General features: G+C 42.6%; 1 protein-coding gene across 1 annotated transcript in view; it reads right to left on the bottom strand.

Annotated features, from left to right (window-relative positions):
• EHD4 (EH domain containing 4) overlaps positions 1-15,019 on the bottom strand; it is an 81,634-nt gene extending 66,615 nt beyond the window's left edge. The window contains exon 1 of the mRNA XM_070424678.1: positions 14,674-15,019. Within this exon, the coding sequence (XP_070280779.1) occupies positions 14,674-14,909 (236 nt within the window). The 5' untranslated portion in view covers positions 14,910-15,019. The remainder of the gene's footprint in view (positions 1-14,673) is intronic.
• Positions 15,020-19,320: the final 4,301 nt, after the last annotated feature.

Raw genomic sequence — 19,320 nt, 5'->3', positions numbered from 1 at the left:
TGAAAATATGGGGGGGGGGGGGGGACCACTCCTTCTTTCCTCTGCAACCAAGAGGAACATGAGGAAGGGAGTACAGTTGACCCTTGAACAATGCAACTGAAAACTCATATATAACTTTTGACTCCCCCCAAAACTTAACTACTAATAGACTATTATGGCCCAAAGCCTTAATGATAACATAAACAATTAACACCCATTTTGTATATTATATGTAATACAAATTGTAATGGGAAGGGGGTGAGGAGAGGTACAAGAGGGTATGGGGGAATAAATGGTGATGGAAGGAGACTTGCCTTGGAGTGGTGAACCCACAATATACAGATGATGTATTACAGAATTGTACATCTGAAACCTATATAAAGTTATTAACCAATGTCACTCCAATAAATTCATTAAGAGAGTAAAAAAAACAACAACCTGTATTCTTAAATAGAGTAAGCTAGAGAAAATAAAATGTTATTAAGAAAATCATAAGGAAGAGAAAATACATTTATAGCATTTGCTAAAACCAATCAGCATATATGTGGACCCACACAGTTCAAACTCATGTTGTTCAAGGATCAACTGTACTTTGGAATACATTTCACTCATTACCAAGCAACAGGTTGAAATGCAGCCCCTTCAGAGAATACTTGACAGTGGCTGTGAACAGGCGCTGGGGGTGGAAAGTGGTGGAAGGGTCCCTGTACAAGGGGGGTGGGACAGAGCCATGTCCCAACCCTGCCGGGGGGGATGAGCCTTCACCCTGGGGAAAGCTCAAGGGCAGAAACCTGCAAACTTCCTCCAGCTCCGCATTCCTCCAGCTAACAATCTACTTGGTCCTAAACTATTTCCTTTATTTCTACAGTGCCCTGACTGATCAAATTTAAGCAAAGTACCTGTGATTTTATTTCTAGGGATAGAAGAAAAGAACTGAACTATCAAATGTCCAACAATTTTGCCATCTTTCTAAGAATAAGAAATTAAGCCACCCTTTAGATCTATGTTTTCTACGTACATAAAATGAAAATTGTTTAGCAATTGCAGCAGGCTATTTCTAAACATTTAATTGATCTCATTGCTAGTTTTAATGTCACCCAAAGTTTCTTCATTTCTGTGAAGCTGTGGAGCACCAGAATAGACACATCATTTAAATATATCCCCTGAATTTAGAGTAAGTGTGAAAAAAAAATGGATCATAGCTCCCAGCATTTACCAAGTATTCACTACTAACCTGGTGTAGTACAAAGCCCTCCATGCACACATTGTTTCATTCAATCCCCATAGCACTCTGAGGAGGCCACTACACTCTCATTGTCTGGTGGGACACTGAGGCATCAGAAAGGCTAAGCAACCTGACCAAGGTCACACAGTCAATGTTTCAGTGGAAACGGAATGCAGGCAATTGGACCCCAGGTCTGTGCTGTCTCCAGATATGTTTAAACCTGAGTTTGAGCTGGTCGTTTGCTCAGGGATAAGGAGAACAAGGGAGTTCAGGGCCACAGCACACAGTGTCCCACTGGGCATGAGGCACCATATTTCCTTATAAGTGAAGGAAAAGAGCCCTCCGCACTGTCCTGCATGGTCTTTGGGCTGCCCCAACACCAGGGGCCAGCTGTCTCTCTTCTCCCTGGAGAAAAGCTGGGGAGAAGAGGCGCTATTTTCAAAACATGTTAAAATTTAATTTAAAAATGTTTTCAAAACCTTTTCAGGCACCTAGTAGACTAATAAATACTCATAGGAGCAGAAATATTCATGTTTATAAATTCTTATAAATTCCACACAAATACTGGTAAAAGTGAGTGTCTCAAATTTTGCAGAACTCCATGTGTACAGTGTGCAAGGCGGGTGTGGATTTCACATAGGAATGCGGGGTTTAGGTTTTAGGGCTTTCAGTCTGAGGTCAGCAGCAGCAAAGCTAGAATTCAAGTCCAGATCACACCCATTCATGTCCAGTTTGATTCCCACACCCTGTGGCCTGGATGAGGCTATGCCAGGAGATCCAGGGGACAGATGGAGGAAGAGGAGAAAATTAGGGAGAGGGGCCAGGGCTTGGAAGAACAGCAGCCAATGTCACCAGGCTTCTTGCAGCACACAGTTCCCAACTCACAAAAGGGTCAGGTCCAAGTGTTGTCTTGAAATCTGACAGGCACTTTCCATAGAATCAATTGTTACTGCAATGGTTGGCTTGCCAAGACAGCCTACAAAAGGTCTGTGACCTTGGTAAGTCATCCAATCCCAGGTACAGAGGAAGAACTCAAACTACAAAAAAATTACTATGTTTTATAATTTGTTTACATTATTTTGTTTAGTGATACTTTCCCCCACAGATAATAAAAAGCCAAAAGTCAACTTTCAATTTCATTATCAAGGTAATACCAATTAAATAAACAGCATATTAGCACTTTAAAAAACTCATAATACTCAAGCTGGTGAAGCTGTAGTAAAATAAACACCCTTATATATGCTGGAGGAAGAATAAGTTGGTATAACTTCACTGAAAAGCAATCTGATACTTTGTGTTAAAAACCTTCAAGATGGGAGTAATTCTACTTTTTGAAATCTATCCTCAGGAAAAATCCTTAGACACACGGAAAAGATTTCTGCATGAAGATGCCCATCGCAGCATTATCTATAATAGCAAAAAATTAGGAAAAAAAGTGTTCTTTTTCCCATAGCTCTTATTCCCTCTATCATAATGTAAAATGTACTTATTTATTATTTTATGCTTTATTCCCTATCTCCCCCTGACAGAGTATAAGCCACAGGAAAGCAGGCTTTTTGTCTCTCCTGCTCACTGATGCTTCCCACGTGTCGGAGCATCTCTGGCACACGGCTGAGATAGTCAATAAATACCCATTGACAAAGTAGCCTCTCCAGGCTGTCTGATGCCCCCACCCCTCTCTCATTTCCCTGCTCATAGCACAAATCAGTATCTGAAATTATGCTACTGTTTGCATGTCACTGTCCCAGATGTTAGGAGCATATTGAAAGAGAGGACCCGGTCTGTCTGGCTCACCATGGTCTCCCAGCATCGAACAGTGTCTGGGACATGGTAGGAGCAGAACCAGTATCTGTGGACTCTGACTTTCTCTGAGCCCTCATCCAGGCAGTCACCAGGTTCTGGCCTCCCTCGCTCACTTCTCCGCCTCCTCATCACACCTCCTTTGGACTCTGGTCACTCCACACTTCCCATACTTCCTCTCCCCCATTTGCCCTTGAAGATCAGATGCTTTTTCTAAAGCACCACTCTAACAGCCCAGTCCTTCGCAGATAACTTCTATTCCGGAACCCCCACAAGCCACCCTTTGCAGTCTGGGCTCTTGCTCCTCTGCTACAGGGGGCCTTTTGTTCCCCTCTTGACCAGTCTCTTCTAGGCCCGAAATTCCTGCCCCCATCTTCCCTCACTTCATTTCCTCTCTGTGGGGAATCACGTCTCACGATCTAGTATCTGTCCTACCCACTCTTTAAGCCACTTCATCGCCTCCTTCGTGGCAGCTCTCCCTGATCACTCCAGGACCTGGTTTTGGTCACAACTCTGATTTGTCTGAGCGAATCTGAGGTGCGATGTACTAAAACAGGTTCCCCACACAGCCCCACGCAGGAGGCTGATCAACTGTGTTTAACTTTTTCTTTTTTGACACCTCAGAGGCTTTCCCAACGCCACGAGTTCCAGGGACTTTGTGGTGTTATCTGCGATAACAAGAACTCAAAAGAACAAGAGGCCACAGGAAGCTACAGAAAAGAGTCCACCACGGCTCAGAGCAGCTGCCCCCTCACAGGCATCCTGTGCGTTAGGCTGGGTTTCTGTCCCTGGCTCCACCTCGCTCTCCTTTTCCTGAGTTCTCAGAGAAGCTGCCAATTCCAGCGGTGATTGCTCCCTGAGTCTTGAGCCAAGCCACCAATGTAAAAAGGGACAGACATTTGGATTCCAAGAAGCTGGGCAGAAGAGGTGGTGGGAGGACGGGAGTGCCGACATCGCTTGTCCCTGCCTGCTGAGGGCCACGGTTCAGCCTCGCCCAGATGGCTCCTGGGCACACTGGCTGCCACGTTCGGCCTAGGCTCACAGAGCTGCTTTCATGCCAGGGCACGTGTGGACAGTGTCTTTTTTCTTCCACTGCTTAGGCTAGAATTTTTTTTAACTTTATAGAAAAAAAAGTCATGTGACAAGAAGAAAAAACCTTCAGGAAATGGAAAGTCCCTCAACATACCCAAGCACCCATCATCCTCTCAAAGATGGGCATAAGAATGACTAAATTACAAATGAACAAGCAAACTATAAGAGGCACATTATTCCAAAATTCCAGCTGCAAATTTTGTCTCTCCTGAGTATTCATCCATGCATTCTTAAACTTATTCCATTCTAAGTACCTCTGCGTAAATACTATTTTTATCCCCACTGTACAGATGAGAAAAATAGGGCTCGAATAGGTTAAGTGGTTTATTAGAGCCTAGGATTTCTGCTAGTCCTGTGGAATATTACCAGCTCTAAGTCGGAGCCTGAGAGGCTGAGTCAGGCTCCCATAGGAGCGTTTATAGGAACACATTCTATGAATCATAACACACATACAAACCTAAGACTTGTTAGCAGTATTCAATAATTAAGCAAGCACTCTAAAAAGTATTATGACACCTATATTTGGGGTATATTATGAGCATTAATTTAAAATTCTCAAAAAGTCTAGAGAAACAGCTTGTGTAATGATAAATGAGATTTTTAAAAGTGTTTGTGCCTACACTGGCCTCTGCGTGTACACTAGAGAGTGCAATTAATTGATATGGCCTGGGACTTTTTAAAAAGAGCGTTAAACTAACCCCAACATATCATTTTATTCCTTTGGGTATTACTAAGGTTTTAAACCACACAGATGTGAAAAAAATATATAAAGTACAACTTTTGAGTTCTGTGAAACATTTTATTTCCTTATTTTTAAATACGTGGCTATGAGTTTAAATAATTCCAAATTATAATAAGTGTTGGGGAGTTTAACATGAGGTATTTATTGATAATACTTGACCCGCTGTTTCACCAGGAGAGAGAATGAAAAAGAAGGGCCAGTCCTTCAACTCTGATTTGTCTGGAATCTGGAAATGATGTTTTTAAAACAGTTTCCTTTGTTTATCCTCATGTTTAATCCCATGAAATGGAAGTGGGAGGAGAATCAAACCTTTACTATCACAACTGTCTTATAAAATGGTCCCGAATATGTAAGTTAGTACTACCACCAACTCTACTGCCAGACACCACCAAGTAACAGATAATTATGAAATGATGTCGAACAGTTTATAAGGCTTTTCACGTGTTTTACCACTTCACCCTCACTGTCGTTGGGGCAGGTATTCTTATTCCTACCTTATAGAAAACTGTGCTATGACAAGTTAAGTAGATTGCACAAGACCATATAATGACCACTTTTAACATTTTGAAATATTTTATCCATTTTTTGCACATATATTTTTAAAAATAAAATTGGGATCAAAATGTTTAAATAAGTTTGTACTTAGATTTTCATCCTTAGTTTTTTCTTATACCATTAAAAATTCTTTGTAAACAATTTTTAATGGCTGCATACTGTTCTAAGGTGAATATGTATCAACTTAGTTTACCATTTCCTAACTGTTGGGTATTTAAATATCTTCCCATTTCTTACTAGTATAAATAATGCTGAGCTAAATATCCCAGGACAAATATTTCACCTACTTTAAAATTTTAATCTTCTCTGAAATATTAAAAAACTAAGTCAGAATGAGCTTCACTTGCATTTTAAAACTATATGTCTTCTTTAAGTGTGAAACCTTTTATTTTCATTTTTGTTTTTCCCTTAGTTAAATCATTGACATATTATCACCAGGAATGCTTATTCAGAATATATCATATTTGAAACTGCTGACCTACTAAGGGAATGTTATCCTATTGTACCAAGAAACTGGAATCTGCTGGGTAAAGCCTTTTCACATCTCTGTTTATCCTGCTATGAATGGAAGTTAAACTACTGAGCTGTTCTTAAAGCACACTGCTGTCTAACACAAGCTGTTCCTTATAGCTGCTCTACTCCACCTTCCATGCTGTTCTGGAAGGAGGGTGGAAGAATGGGAAAGGAAGAAGAAGAAAGGGAGAGGGAGTTTACTGGAATCAAAGGCAACATGCTTTCCAATTTCTTACAACCTTGTTTATTTTCCCATTCATTCAACTGTGCATGCAATGAAGATCTATTGTGTTTTCTGCTATGACTTGTAAGTTATGAATCTTACTATAGACTTTAAATTGACCTTGACGCACTGTAAGCTTCATGAGGAGGCTACAGAACACAGCGTTTCCCAAAGTCATTTGATTAGAGAACCCTTTTTTTCCTTTGAACATCTATTTACAACTTCCCAGAATTGCATTCCACAGAACATAGGTTGAAGTAAAAAGTAAAACGGCATTTTTGTTTTGTTCTGTTAGTCCTCACCCAAGGATCTTTTTTTTCCCATTGATTTTTTTTTTAGAGAGAGTGGAGGAAAGGGAGAGAGACAGGGAGAGCAGATGCCTCTCCTTAGGCATCTGAAACACCAGCTGCTGCCCCTCCATAGGCCCCTTCCATCAACATTAAACTCATGCTCATCTTGAACCAAACCTCCGGAATGCCTGTGACCAGGGCACGGTTCCTCCCCTTCAGTGCCCAACTGCTGAGAGTTTTCTATATTTGACGTTTCACCTCCCACTCATTCCTCGACCCATCACCACCTGGGTTCTATCACCACCACTTACTGACATGGCTCTTGCCAAGGTCAGCCTGATTCCTGATGGCTAATCCACTGCTTCTATTTTCATCCTTTCCCAGACGCAGCTGACTTTGCTGACCACCCCTCTCCTCTCTTCCCCTGGCTTTTGTAGGGAGTGTCTGCTGTTTCACTTGTCCAGTATCCATTTCCCCCTTTTGATAACAACACCCTGAGGAGGCACCTCACCCCACTCTGAGTCCACATAGTTTGGGGTTGACTACCCCGCTCCAGGCAGGGGTTATTTCATTCCCCTGGGCTCTAGGGAGTGGCTCAGGGATGGGCATTTGGCCAAAGTTGAACTACTGAGGCTCAAACCTGAGATTTCTGCTAAACTGTTGGGGAAGAGATTCTCTTTTTTCCCCACTGAGGTTGCTGAGCCGACAGAATATGAGTCTGGAATTGGAGACAGCCACCTGCCCACTCCATGAGGGGCAACTGACTGAGAAGGAAGCTAACACGAGGGAGGCAGCAAAGCTGAGAGTCCTCAGCTGACGGTGCCACTTGGGGTCCTAGGCCAGGTCTGAAGCCAGTACACCTGGTCTTATCAGTTTCATGAGAAAATCTGTATATATATATATTTTTTACTTAAGCCTTTTATAATTGAATTTCTGTCACTTGCAACCTTAAGACCCCTAAGATGGCTGGGAGCCACATCTTCCCCTGACATGACTCTACCTCTTCACTAACTTTTTCCAAGTGTCTCCACAAGCTCCTCTTCCTCTCACCCCAGACCCATATGTCTGATCCCTTGTGGACTCTATACCCACTTAAACATGGGTTTAAATCTAAGCTCATAATTATGCCCCACTCTCCCTCTACTTAGGTCCCCACCTCGGTGGATAGCTCCTGTTATCCAAGAAACGTGGGCCTCATCCTTGACACCTTCTTGTCCTTACCTCCTGTTCTCCTTTGGGCAGCTAATTCTCAGTGCTTGGCTTTTAGGTTGTATATTCGGGGAGGATTTTCTAACCTCCAAGCCTAAATGAAGGATCTCCATCTCGCCCTGTGCTTTTAGGGGCACATCCAGAGCCCTAGTGGCTTGTGGATTCTTTTCCATATTCCCCATGAAACTCCAAGCTCTGTGATTAGCCAGGCCCATTACTGAAATCACATTATTTAAATAAATGAACACTAGGGTGTATAGGTGTGATCTTGTATGTTGTAAGTATAGTCTACTCTTCTGTGAAAATTAAATATTTCTATATCTCAGAGAGATCTGGAGAGGGCATGGTAGCATGGTATCTGGCATAGCAGACTATGATTTTCAGGGGCTCCAGTGCCTGGATGAGGGTGAGAACCACCAAATTAGCCCATGCTGTTTCTCAAATGGGATTTTTTTTTTTAATTTTTAAAATTGTATTTATTTTAGAGAGAGAGAGGAAGGGAGAGAGGGAAAGAGAAACAGTGATTTGTTTCCACTTACCTATGCATTCATTGGTTGATTCTTGTATACCCTGACAGGGGATTGAACCAGCAACCTTGTTATATGGGACCATGCTCTAAACAACTGAGTACCCAGCCAGGGCTCTAATGGGATCTTTGTAAATGGGTGAATCAAGCTACCTCCTGTGAGTGCTTTCACCTCTCTTCTCTTTAATAATGGAGTCTAGAGCTTATCAAAGGAATGAAGTAGAGCTTTGTTCTTGAACACAATCTATTTCTCTCCTTTTTTTGAAAACTGGGACATCTGGCTGCTTCCAATTTTCTGATACTTTTCATATTCTTCACAATTTCTTAAAAAAACACCAGCCACAGATCTTTGAGCACAAGTACACATTTTTCCTATACCATCCTCCCATCCATCTATCCACTCAGGTACTTACTGGGCCATGCCTGCGCAGGCCCTTGAGAGCACCTCATCCCCAGGGTTTGAACACCCTCTCAATTAAGGCTGGGCCCCCTCTACCATCTCTGGATCATTTTCTTTGAGGAAAAGGAGGAAGCAAAATAATAGCTGACTAGTTCTGCTTTCTGTTCATGTTTCAGCAAGAGTCCCAAGCTCACCATGTTTTAGTGGAGCTCCTAGTTCTTCCCAGTTATGGGCGGGGGGGGGGGGGGGGGGGGGGGGGGGGAGCAGTGGGCCTGTGGCTTCCTGATTTTTTTTCTTGTTCTTAATATGCCTATAAAGGCTTTTTAATTGTTGGAGGCATTTCTGCCCTCTCAGCCCACTCACTCCAGCTTCTTAGTGCTTGTTCATACTACCCATAAGCCTTATTCCCCCCTTGCACATGGACTCCCCTTTTCCCTATTAACATTATATTTAAATATTTAAAGTTTTAATGTACAATTACTTTATCAAACATTTTATAGGAAAATATCATATCTTGATTTTAGTAACTTGAGTGTTATGAAGAGTGAACATATTTATACATTCATAAGAACATGTAGGGGGAAAACCATATAGGGATTGTGTGCTGGCGAATCCCTTTTTTCTCATGTCTACTTCTTAGTTCCTTTTATCCTTGTGTTCTTTCTTTTAGCTATTTCCACTTCTTCTTCTTCTTCTTTTTTTTTTTTTTTGCCGTGTTTTATTTCCGGCATCCATTTTTATTTAAATTATTGCACACAGATGCAGGAATTTCTTGACTGGCATAAATTGCAGAATTGTGGAAGTTAAATAAATCATAGGATGCTCAGTTTTGGAAGACTCAATTGTTTTATATTTTTATTGAGATACTAGAGGCCTGGTGCACAAATTCATGCATGGGTGGGGTCTGGCTGGCTGGCCCACCCTAGGGCCAATGGGGCAGGCTGGCCGGGGATAGGGGCTGTGGGTGGTTGGCTGGCCGGCCCCACACCCTGGTTAAAATCCCAGTCGAGGGGACAATTTGCATATTAGCCTATTATTATATAGGATAATTCACATACCATAAGATTCACCCTTTTAAAGGATATAATTCTGTGGATTTTAGCATATTCACAAAGTTATGCAACTAATACCACTATCTCATTTCAGAACGTTTTCATCACCCCCAAAATAAACCCTGAGTTCATCAGCAGTCACTCTCTATTCCTTTTGCAATATAGATACACAACTATCCCACCATCATTTGTTGAAAAGAATATTTCTTCCCCCATTGGATTGTCTTGGAACCCTTATAAAAAAATTTACCATAGATGTATGAGTTTATTTCTGGACTCTCAATTCTACTCAATTGATATATATGTCTAAACTTAAGCCAGTACCACACCCTTGTTTACTATAGCTTCATAATAAGTTTTAAAATCAGGATGTATGAGAACTCCAGTTCTGTTCTTTCTTAAGATTGTTTTGGCTATTCTGGATCCCTCATATTTCTAAATGAATTTTAGGATAGGCCTGTCAATTTCTGTAAAGAAAGCAGTTGGAATTTTGGTTGGAATTGCACTGAATCTATAGGTCACTTTGAGTAGTATTGCTATTCTAAAAATGTTTACTCTTCCAAACCACAAACTTAGGCTGTCTTTCCATTTTTTAAGGTTTTCTTGAACTCCTTTCAACAAAGTTGTATAGGTTTTTTTTTTAATTTTAATTTTTGTGGTTAGACAATCATATATTTTACAGAGTGATCCCCCTGATATTTCAAGTAAAGTTGTATAGTTTTAAATGTGTAAGTTTTACACTACTTTTGTTAAATTTATTCCTAAGTATTTTATTCTTTTATATGCTATTATAAATGGAAATGTTTCTTAATTTCATTTCCAGATTTTTCATTGCTAGTGTATAGAAATACAACTAATTTAGTATATTGATCTTGTGTCCTGACACTTTGCTGAACTCATTTGTGAGTTTTAAGAGATTTTTAAAGGATTTTCATAAATCTTCAGGACTTTCTAAGATCATGTCCTCTATGAATAGAGATAAGTTTACTTCTCTCCAATCTGCATACCTTCTATTTCTTTTCCTTACTTAATTGTCTTAGTCTCTGACCTTTTAAAGCCTATACAGTTTCTTGAATGACTTCCCTCTTTTCTCATTAGAAAATTTTTTCTGGGAGAAGGGGATAGGGTGTAGGAGGAAGAAAGCAAACCAGTCTTTTAAAAATCAAAAGTTGCAACTGTGTGGTTTGAATTGATTTTTGGTGAGCCTCGTATCCTCTCAGTGGAAACGTCTTCCCTCACAACATCTGGCCCAGGGATTTTCTGGGGGAAATCTCTGAAATCTGTTATCCTTGGGCTTTGGACACAAGCCTGACTGAGCCCAACACCTAACCTCCCTTGGCTGTTACGGAGCCTAAGATGACAGGCCATTTTCTTTGTGCCCATCTCTTGTTCTTCTCTGGCCAATTCTTCTTTGCTGGTCAGAGGTGGAGTTTCTCTCATTGCATCTTCTGTCTTATAGGAGATAAGAACTGTCAGTGAGACAATAGGTTTTTCAACTGCTCAGCTTCTACCCCAAAGAGACTTTGGCAAGTATCTTAATCACATCTGAAGTCTCCTTTCAGGACAGTTTTGTGATCCATGTGAGGACGGTCCACCAAGCCTCTCCTTCAGTTCCTCCTCTTCCTTGCACGTGGGCCCCTCATGGTGATCTCTATGCAGAAGTGAGGGTACTTTTCTTGACATTCAGGCTCTTTATCTACCCCACTCAGGAGACCTTTTCCTTAGAACAAGCCGCACACTTAATTTCCTTATTCCTGATGAAGGTCATGGCTCACCACGTTTTAGTGGGGCTCCGAGTTCTTCCCAGTTATGGGGGAAAAGGAGGGAAGAGTAAGGTTCCATTACAAGGGTGTGGAATGGCCCTAGCCAGTTTGGTCAGTGGATAGAGCATCGGCCTGCAGACTGAAGGGTCCCGGGTTCAATTCAGGTCAAGGGCACATGCGAGGGTTGTGGGCTGGATCCCAAGTAGGGGGCGTGCAGGAGGCAGCCAATCAATGATTCTCTCTCATCATTGATGTTTCTTTCTCTCTCTCCCTTCCTCTCTAAAATCAATAATGTGTGTGTGTGTGTGTGTCGAATGCACACCAAAGGCCTTGCTAAGTGGCTTTGCAATAAGTATCTCTCCATATCAGTGCAGGCTTCATTATTAGTGACTTCTTGGGATGTGCAGAAAGCCAGGTGGATAGAATATACTGTGTAAGTATGTAGATAGGTGCACGCCACCCCACAGGCAAGTATGAGCTTCTAGTGCTCAATGGCTAGAAGCAAAAAACACAGGCACTGCCCAGCCTCAGAGAAAAGATAGCTATGGATGTAGGCAGAACCAGGAAGTCAGCACCATAGGCCAACCCCTCTGCTCCCAGTTACGGGTGCAGGTCTCTAGAGCAGTGGTTCTCAACCTTCCTAATGCCGCGACCCTTTAATACAGTTCCTCCTGTTGTGGTGACCCCCAATTTCATTGTTACAAATTGAACATAATTAAAGCATAGTGATTAATCACAAAAACAATATGTAATTATATATGTATTTTCCAATGGTCTTAGGTGACCCCTGTGAAAGGGTCGTTTGACCCCCAAAGGGGTCGCGACCCACAGGTTGAGAACCGCTGCTCTAGAGGGTAGCTGCCCTTTTGTTTGGGGCTTCCCTCCCAGGAACTAAATCTCTTCCTCTTAGCTTCACTCTGAAACCAAACTCAGGTCTCTGGTGCCTCAGCAAGCTTCTGACCACCCTGATTTCCTTCTAACTTCACAGGTCCACTTTATGCCTGCTACCCAATGCCAAAGACACTTAGGCCAGGAGAGGTCTCAAGAGCAAGTGACTTTCTGATATGGTAACTCCTCCCTCACCCTGAGGTTGCGCATGGCTCAGTGCCTACTGAGAAGTGCTCCACTTGGGTAGAATCTCTAAGCGTCAGATCTCAAAATTCTTCTTAAAACTATGCTTAGCAATACCACAAAGCTCCTGCCAAATGATGAAGCAGAGAAAAGAATGAGAAACACTCCAATGAATTAGTAAACTGAAAAAAAAAATCAATTCATGTTCCTCTGAATTGTGCTCCCCTACTTCAGGCTTGCTTCTTATGCTGTCTATGGGAGCACAGAGTGAGCCACATCGCATCCAGGTCGGTACAGCATCAGGGCTCCCTAATCACAAAGGGTATAATAAAGTCCTCGTGGCAGACGGGCAACTGCCCGGGGTGCTGTGAACATGCCACCACTAATGTCTGAGATTACTATAATTATAACAATGCCACCTGCTCATCCTTTATCTCCCACTCTTGTACCAATACTTCATTATCCCATATACTTAAAAATTTGTTAGTATTACTAAGACCTTAAATGCATTGTCTTGTCATCTTTCAAGGTACCAGTTACTGTAATATTTCTATGGTTCATTTTGAGTGTCTGGGGTGACATATTTAATATTATTTTCAACATATTATAAGCACCAAAAAAGCCATTTTAAAATTATTTTCTTCAGTCTTGCTTCACATTCAAGTTACTGTCTAGAACAGCAATTTTCAACCTTTTTCATTTCAAGGCACAAAACTAATTACTAAAATTCTGCACACACCAAACAATATATTGTATTTTTTCCAATCTGACAAAAAAATAAAAATAGGTATAATTTTCATTCATTCACACCAGACAGCTATTGTGTCAGCTGTTGTCATTTTTTATTTCACAATCTAAGGGAATAGAGGTCTGTGCCCCTGACTAAATAGTCAGGTATTGCATGTTTTAAAAATTCTTGCGCCACACCAGTTGAAAAATCACTGGTCTAGAACTATATTTCAACATAGTATATTTGCTTGGCTGAATTCATTCATAGAATATCTGTAGGCCTGGACTGAACATATTTCCTGTAGTGACAGCTACTCTATTTGTAGAAACTATTTAGGGTTCTGGAGTGGAGAAAAAGAGGCCACTACTTAATAGCAATGGCATGTATCCAAATATAGATATAGTTTTCTGAACACCTGTTGAACATCAATGATGAAGAAACTGTTATAATTTCCAAAACCCTGGACCCAAAGTGCCTTAAATCCTCAGGCACTTTGTTTCAATTGACAGAGGATTTAACCCAGGAAAACAAGTTTCCTACCCAAAGAATGGAAAGCCTTAATATGCCAGCTGCTTTAGAAAATAAGCCTCTTCAAAAATCTGTTTCAAGGTCAATTATTTCCCATCAAAAGTCACTACCGAGGAAACTACATTATTTGAACCTTCGGGCATGTACAGCAATTGTTTGCTCTTGGAGACACAGAGGGCATGACAAATATTTTTAGTTGTCAAGGGTGACCAGGAAGAAATGACCCACCTAAGAAATGGAAACTCAGAACAGTAATATGACACTCCCCCGTAGTTGCACTGGGTGCGGTTTGCTACACGCAGCTTACTTCCTGCGGTAGGAGAAAGGCAAGACGGTGCAAGAACTGGATGAGGTGGCCTCTCGACCCCTACCCCCAACACGGTGGTGGGGGGTGGCATGCGACCTCAAGGGAAGGGGTCATAGGCAATACGCTCTACTGTTGCCATTCATTCATTCATTCATTCAATAACTAGTTATGCGTTGGGTACTGTGTTAGAGACTGAACTCTCCAACTCTGACTCAATAGCCTTCCGATACCCCACACCACTGCCCTCATTTCCAGCGCTAGGCCTCACTGGCTCACCAAGACGCTGATGATAGCCAGATGGCAGGATAAAGCTAGCCAGAGCAGTGCCTTTCCAAGAACACGGAAGGAGGTTCTGGAGTCCGCGAGAACAGGTTCCCAGACCCTCCCGCCCGCGTGATGACAGCGGGCCCCTACCCTGGCGGCCGCGCTCTGGGCAGGCCTGCGGTCACCACGCTCTGACGCAGAACCCGAGGTCGCGTGGATGCTGGCCGGAGGGGGAAGCAGCGGCGAGGGGGCTCCGCGAAAGGGGAAGTGGGCGCTGCAGGAAGCCCGAGGGCGGCGGGAGGCTGGCGGCCACACGCGTACGCTAGGGGAAGACCGCCTTCCGCCAGGTGGTGCGGGGCCAGGGTCCGGGGAGGGCGGCGGAGGGGCGGGGCGGGGCGGGTTACCTGATGAAGGTGGTCTTGCCCGTGCTGTACTGGCCCACCAGGAGGATCATGGGCTTGTTGTCGAAGTCGGCGTCCTCCAGCGCGGGCGAGTGGAACTCGTGGAAGCGGTACGCCTCCTCCAGCGGCAGCACCTTGCGCAGGTAGAGCGAACGCAGGCCGCCCGTCACCGTCTGCACGGCGTCCGCGCCGCCCGAGCGCTCGCGCCCGCCCGCCTGCCGCCCCATCCAGCTGAACATCCTGCCGCCCGTCCGCGAGCCCACCGTCCGCGCCCCGCGCCCGCGCTCTCAGCCCAGCGCCGCGCTGCCACGCCACTCGGGGTCTGACCCTCCGGGCTCGCACTGAACTGCCCGAGCGGCGCTCTCCGCGGCTCGAGCTGGCCCCGCCTCGCGCCCTGGCAGCCAATCTCCGGTCGCCACGTCACGAGCGCTCGTTCACTATTCAGAAGGGCTCCCTCAAGTCCTTCCTCATTGGGCCGCTGTCAGAGCCGGTGGAGGTGTCAGCCAATGGAGAGGAGGCCCTTAATGAATTACGGATGACGGGTCCGGGTGGAGGACTGGGGCGGCTAGAGGATGCCCCTCCAGCTGAGTGACGCAGACCCGACATCCAAGGCGCCTTCTGAGTCGCTGGGACTCCGCGTCTGGACCGGTGGCGTTGGCTTCCGGGCACATCTGAGCTGGCAAAGTCCCCCAGAAAAAACACACAAACAAAACGCACACAAAACAAACACACAGACAGCCCCGCGAGCCTCCGGAGGCTACTTAGTCTCCTGCAACGTTCACTCATCCCCGCCCTATAGACGTCGATACTGGAGACAAAAGTTCAGAAAGTTGACAGGCAGGTTCTTTCTACCCGCTGAAAGGTTATTATTACCTTTATTTTATTGCTGGAGACCTTGACTCACGGACATAATTGACAAAATTTTAAGTAGGGGAAGTGGATTTCAGTCTATTGGACATGTTTCTCTTACTCTGGCAAGCTGTCTCCACTAAATTCTGGATCAATTGAAGGCCATGTGCCCTTAGTTTTCTTTATGTGATTTTCTGTAAAATTGAAGATTTAGTCATCATCCTCATTAATTACCAATTTCCACGTATTGGCATGTTACCTCCCAGCTGACTCCTTTTCAAGTTAAAAAACAACATTTACCTAAATTGAAACTGGAAGAAATAATTAGCTATCACTTTTGGGGTCCTAGGTTACAGTTTTTGAATATTTCTCAATTGTTTTAGAATATTTCGCAAGCGTGATCCATGGCCCCACCTGCATAAGAACAACCTGGGGTGCTTGTTAAAATGCAGACGTGTGGTCCTCACCCCAGACCTGCTGAGCTAAAATACTGAGTAGGGATGGAGCTCAACAAGTGCCCCAGGTGATTCTGATGTGCCCTAAATTTGGGAAAATATGATGCACAACAGTACTCCTCAAACTTGATAGAAATGCAGATTCTAATTCAGTGGGTATGTGGTGGGACCCAAGACTCCCCATTTCTAACAAGCTCCCAGGTGTTGCCAAAGTTGCTTGTCCGTGGACCATACTTTGAGCACCATGGCTGTGGTGAAGAGAGAACAGGACTTGGCACCAAAAGACCTGGGCCTGAATCCTGATTATATAAATTACTCATGGCTATGTGACCTCAAATGCAATGAGTTATCATTTTGCCTCAGTTTCCTTGTCTGTAAAATGGGAATTCCTTTGGAGCTGTTGTGTGAATTAAATATTTAGAGGAAGTTATATGTAAGCATGGAAGGAAAAAGAAAGCCAAGAAAAAATGAAATTAGATATTGGCCTCATGTCAAAATAAAGATTGAAATGTAAAAATGAAAACCATAGAATTACTAGAAGAAGGTACAGGTGAAGATTTATAAAATTTTAGAAGGGAAAATTCTAAACAAAGCCGAAGACAGAAAAGGTTGATAGATTTGTCAACAAAAAAGTAAAAGCTTCAGCTCTAACCGGTTGCTCAGTGGTTAGAGTGTCAGCCCTCAGACTGAAGGGTAGTGTGTTTGATTCTGGTCAAGGGGATGTACCACAGTTGCAGGCTAGATACACGGCCCCCATTGGGGTGTGAGAGGGAGGCAACCAATCAGTGTATCTCTCTGTCTCTCCCCCTCCCTTCCACTCTCTCTAAAAATTAATAGAAAATTAAAATATAATGGAAAAAATATCCTCGGGTGAGGATTAACAACAAAAAAGTAAAAGCTTTAATGTGTTTTAAAACATACATAAAAAACAAACCCATATAAAAATACTCTAACCATATGATGCAGAAGTTGTGTTACTTGGTACTTACCCAAATGAGTTTAAAAGTGAATACTAGTACAGGCAATTGCTATGGAAAAAAGTATGGTGGTCCCTCAAAAAATTAAAAATAGAACTACCATATGATCTAGCAATCCCACTTTTGGGCATATATGCAAAAGAATTGAAAGGAGGGTCTCTAAGAGATATTGTACACCCATGTTCATAGCAGCACTATTCACATAGTCAAGAGGTGAAAGCAGCTACGTGTCCTTTGATGTATGAGTGGATAAACAAAATGTGGCATCATACAATGAAATATTATTCAGCCTTAAAAAGTAAGGAAATCCTGTCACATGCTAAAATCTAAACCTTGAGAACATTATGCTAAGTAGAATAAGCCAGTCACAAAAAGACATATAGTGTGTGATTCCACTTACATGAGGTACCTAAATAAAATGGTAGTTACCAGGGGCTGGGAGGAGTATGAAATGGGAACTTTGTTTAATGGGCATAGAGTTTCAGTTTTGCACAATGAAAAATTCCGGAGATCTGTTGCACAACAATGTGAACATAGTTAACACTACTGCGCTATACTCTTAAAAATGGTTAAGGTGGTAAATTTTGTTAGGTATTTTTTAATAAAGTGAGTGTATAGGATTTTTGTATTTTTGTAAAAAAATTTGAAGTATCCAATGAGAAGATGAGGATAAACTCCCAAGTAGTAATTCTCTGAGTTTTGGATTGATAAGTGATTTTAGTTTCCTTCTTTTATGTGCTTTTGCATTTTTAGAATTTTTTTAAATTTTTTTTTTATTTTTTTATTATTATTTTTTTTATTTTTTTATTTTTTTTTATTTTTCGCTTAAAGTATTACAAAGGGTATTACATAAGTTGCATTTTTAGAATTTTACATAATAATCATATTCTTGTTTTACAATCAGGAAATTTTTTTATTGTCCTTAATCCTAAAAGAATGGAAGGAAGAAAGAGAAAGAAAGACTTGAAGGAGTCTGGCCCACAGGATACACCATCCTATCTTGTCTTCCTTCTCTGTCTTCTTACAGCACAGTGGCGGCTTTCTTGTTCTTGTTCTGCCCTCTGGAGTGGGAGAGTGGCTGATTCTCCCCAGGGTAGTTATCTTGCACCATTTGCAAGTTGTTTTCTTCTGGTTTTCTTTCTTCAGACTAAACAATTCCAATCTCTGTCACTTTAAATTTGAATTCAATTGTTTTTCAGGTTAAATCCTATTATAGACCATTCTATAGGGAGTGCTCTTGTTGCCTGGAAATTTGTTGTATTGAATAATTCTATTTTTTTAAAAATATATTTTATTGATTTTTTATAGAGAGGAAGGGAGAGGAATAGAGAGTTAGAAACATTGATGAGAGAGAAACATCGACCAGCTGCCTCCTGCACATCTCCTACTGGGGATGTGCCCGCAACCAAGGTACATGCCCTTGACCGGAATCGAACCTGGGACCTTTCAGTCCGCAGGGCGACGCTCTATTCACTGAGCCAAACCGGTTTGGCAATAATTCTATTTTAAAAATATTTTTTTATTGATTTCAGAGAGGAAGGGAGAGGGAGAGAGAGAGATAAAACATTGATGATGGGAGAAATCATCAATTGGCTGCCTTCCACACATCCTTCACGGAGCCCGAAACCCAGGCATGTGCTCTGACTAGGAATAGAACAGTGACATCTTGGTTCATAGGTCGACGCTCATCCACTGAGCCATGCCGGCCAGGCTGTATTGAATAATTCTTGAAATAAGTAACTTGGTAATAAGACACAACTTCCTTTGCTATATGAAAATTATAATTGTAATCCTTGTGGAAATTCCTTCCCCCCACCCGCCGCCCGCCTTCGTCTTGGTAATTTGCTGGTCACAAGGTTTGCTCTAGATTATGTCTAGCGTCGTACTCTGACAACTTTAAGTTCCAGAATGGTCAAAGGCCTGGGCGACATGTGATGAGGAGATTAGATGACGTATTTTAGCCTGGGAAGAGCCCCTTCACTCTCAGACACATCTCTTCTTTTTCTGTGGCAACTTACCCAGGTTACTGCTGCTGCTGGGAGAAGTAGCCTTTAGGAAATGCAGGTGGAGATGTCTAGTAGGTACTTGCAGCAAGATTGCCAATTGTCTGTGAATTGTCCTTCATCAGTAATAGAACTGACTTTTAGCTGGGCATGTTGCAAAACGGGTAAAAAATTTTCTAGTCTCCATCCTATTGTGTCATGAGACCAAGTTCTGGTTGCTATGTTACCTGAAGTATATGTGGGAGTTGCAGGAAGTCTCCTTTAAAGAGAAAGAAAGTTCAGCCTGGCCGGTGTTGCTCAGTGGTTGAACATTGACCTATGAACCTGGAGGTCACAGTTAGATTCCTGGTCAGGGCACATGCCTGC

The sequence above is a fragment of the Myotis yumanensis genome, unplaced genomic scaffold, assembly GCF_028538775.1.
Source record: "Myotis yumanensis isolate MYYU_CA2020_CCGP unplaced genomic scaffold, mMyoYum1.0.hap1 SCAF_1, whole genome shotgun sequence".
NCBI classification, from domain to species: domain Eukaryota; kingdom Metazoa; phylum Chordata; class Mammalia; order Chiroptera; family Vespertilionidae; genus Myotis; species Myotis yumanensis.
Note: the sequence above shows the minus strand (reverse complement) of the source record. Positions and strands in the feature narration are given on the sequence as shown.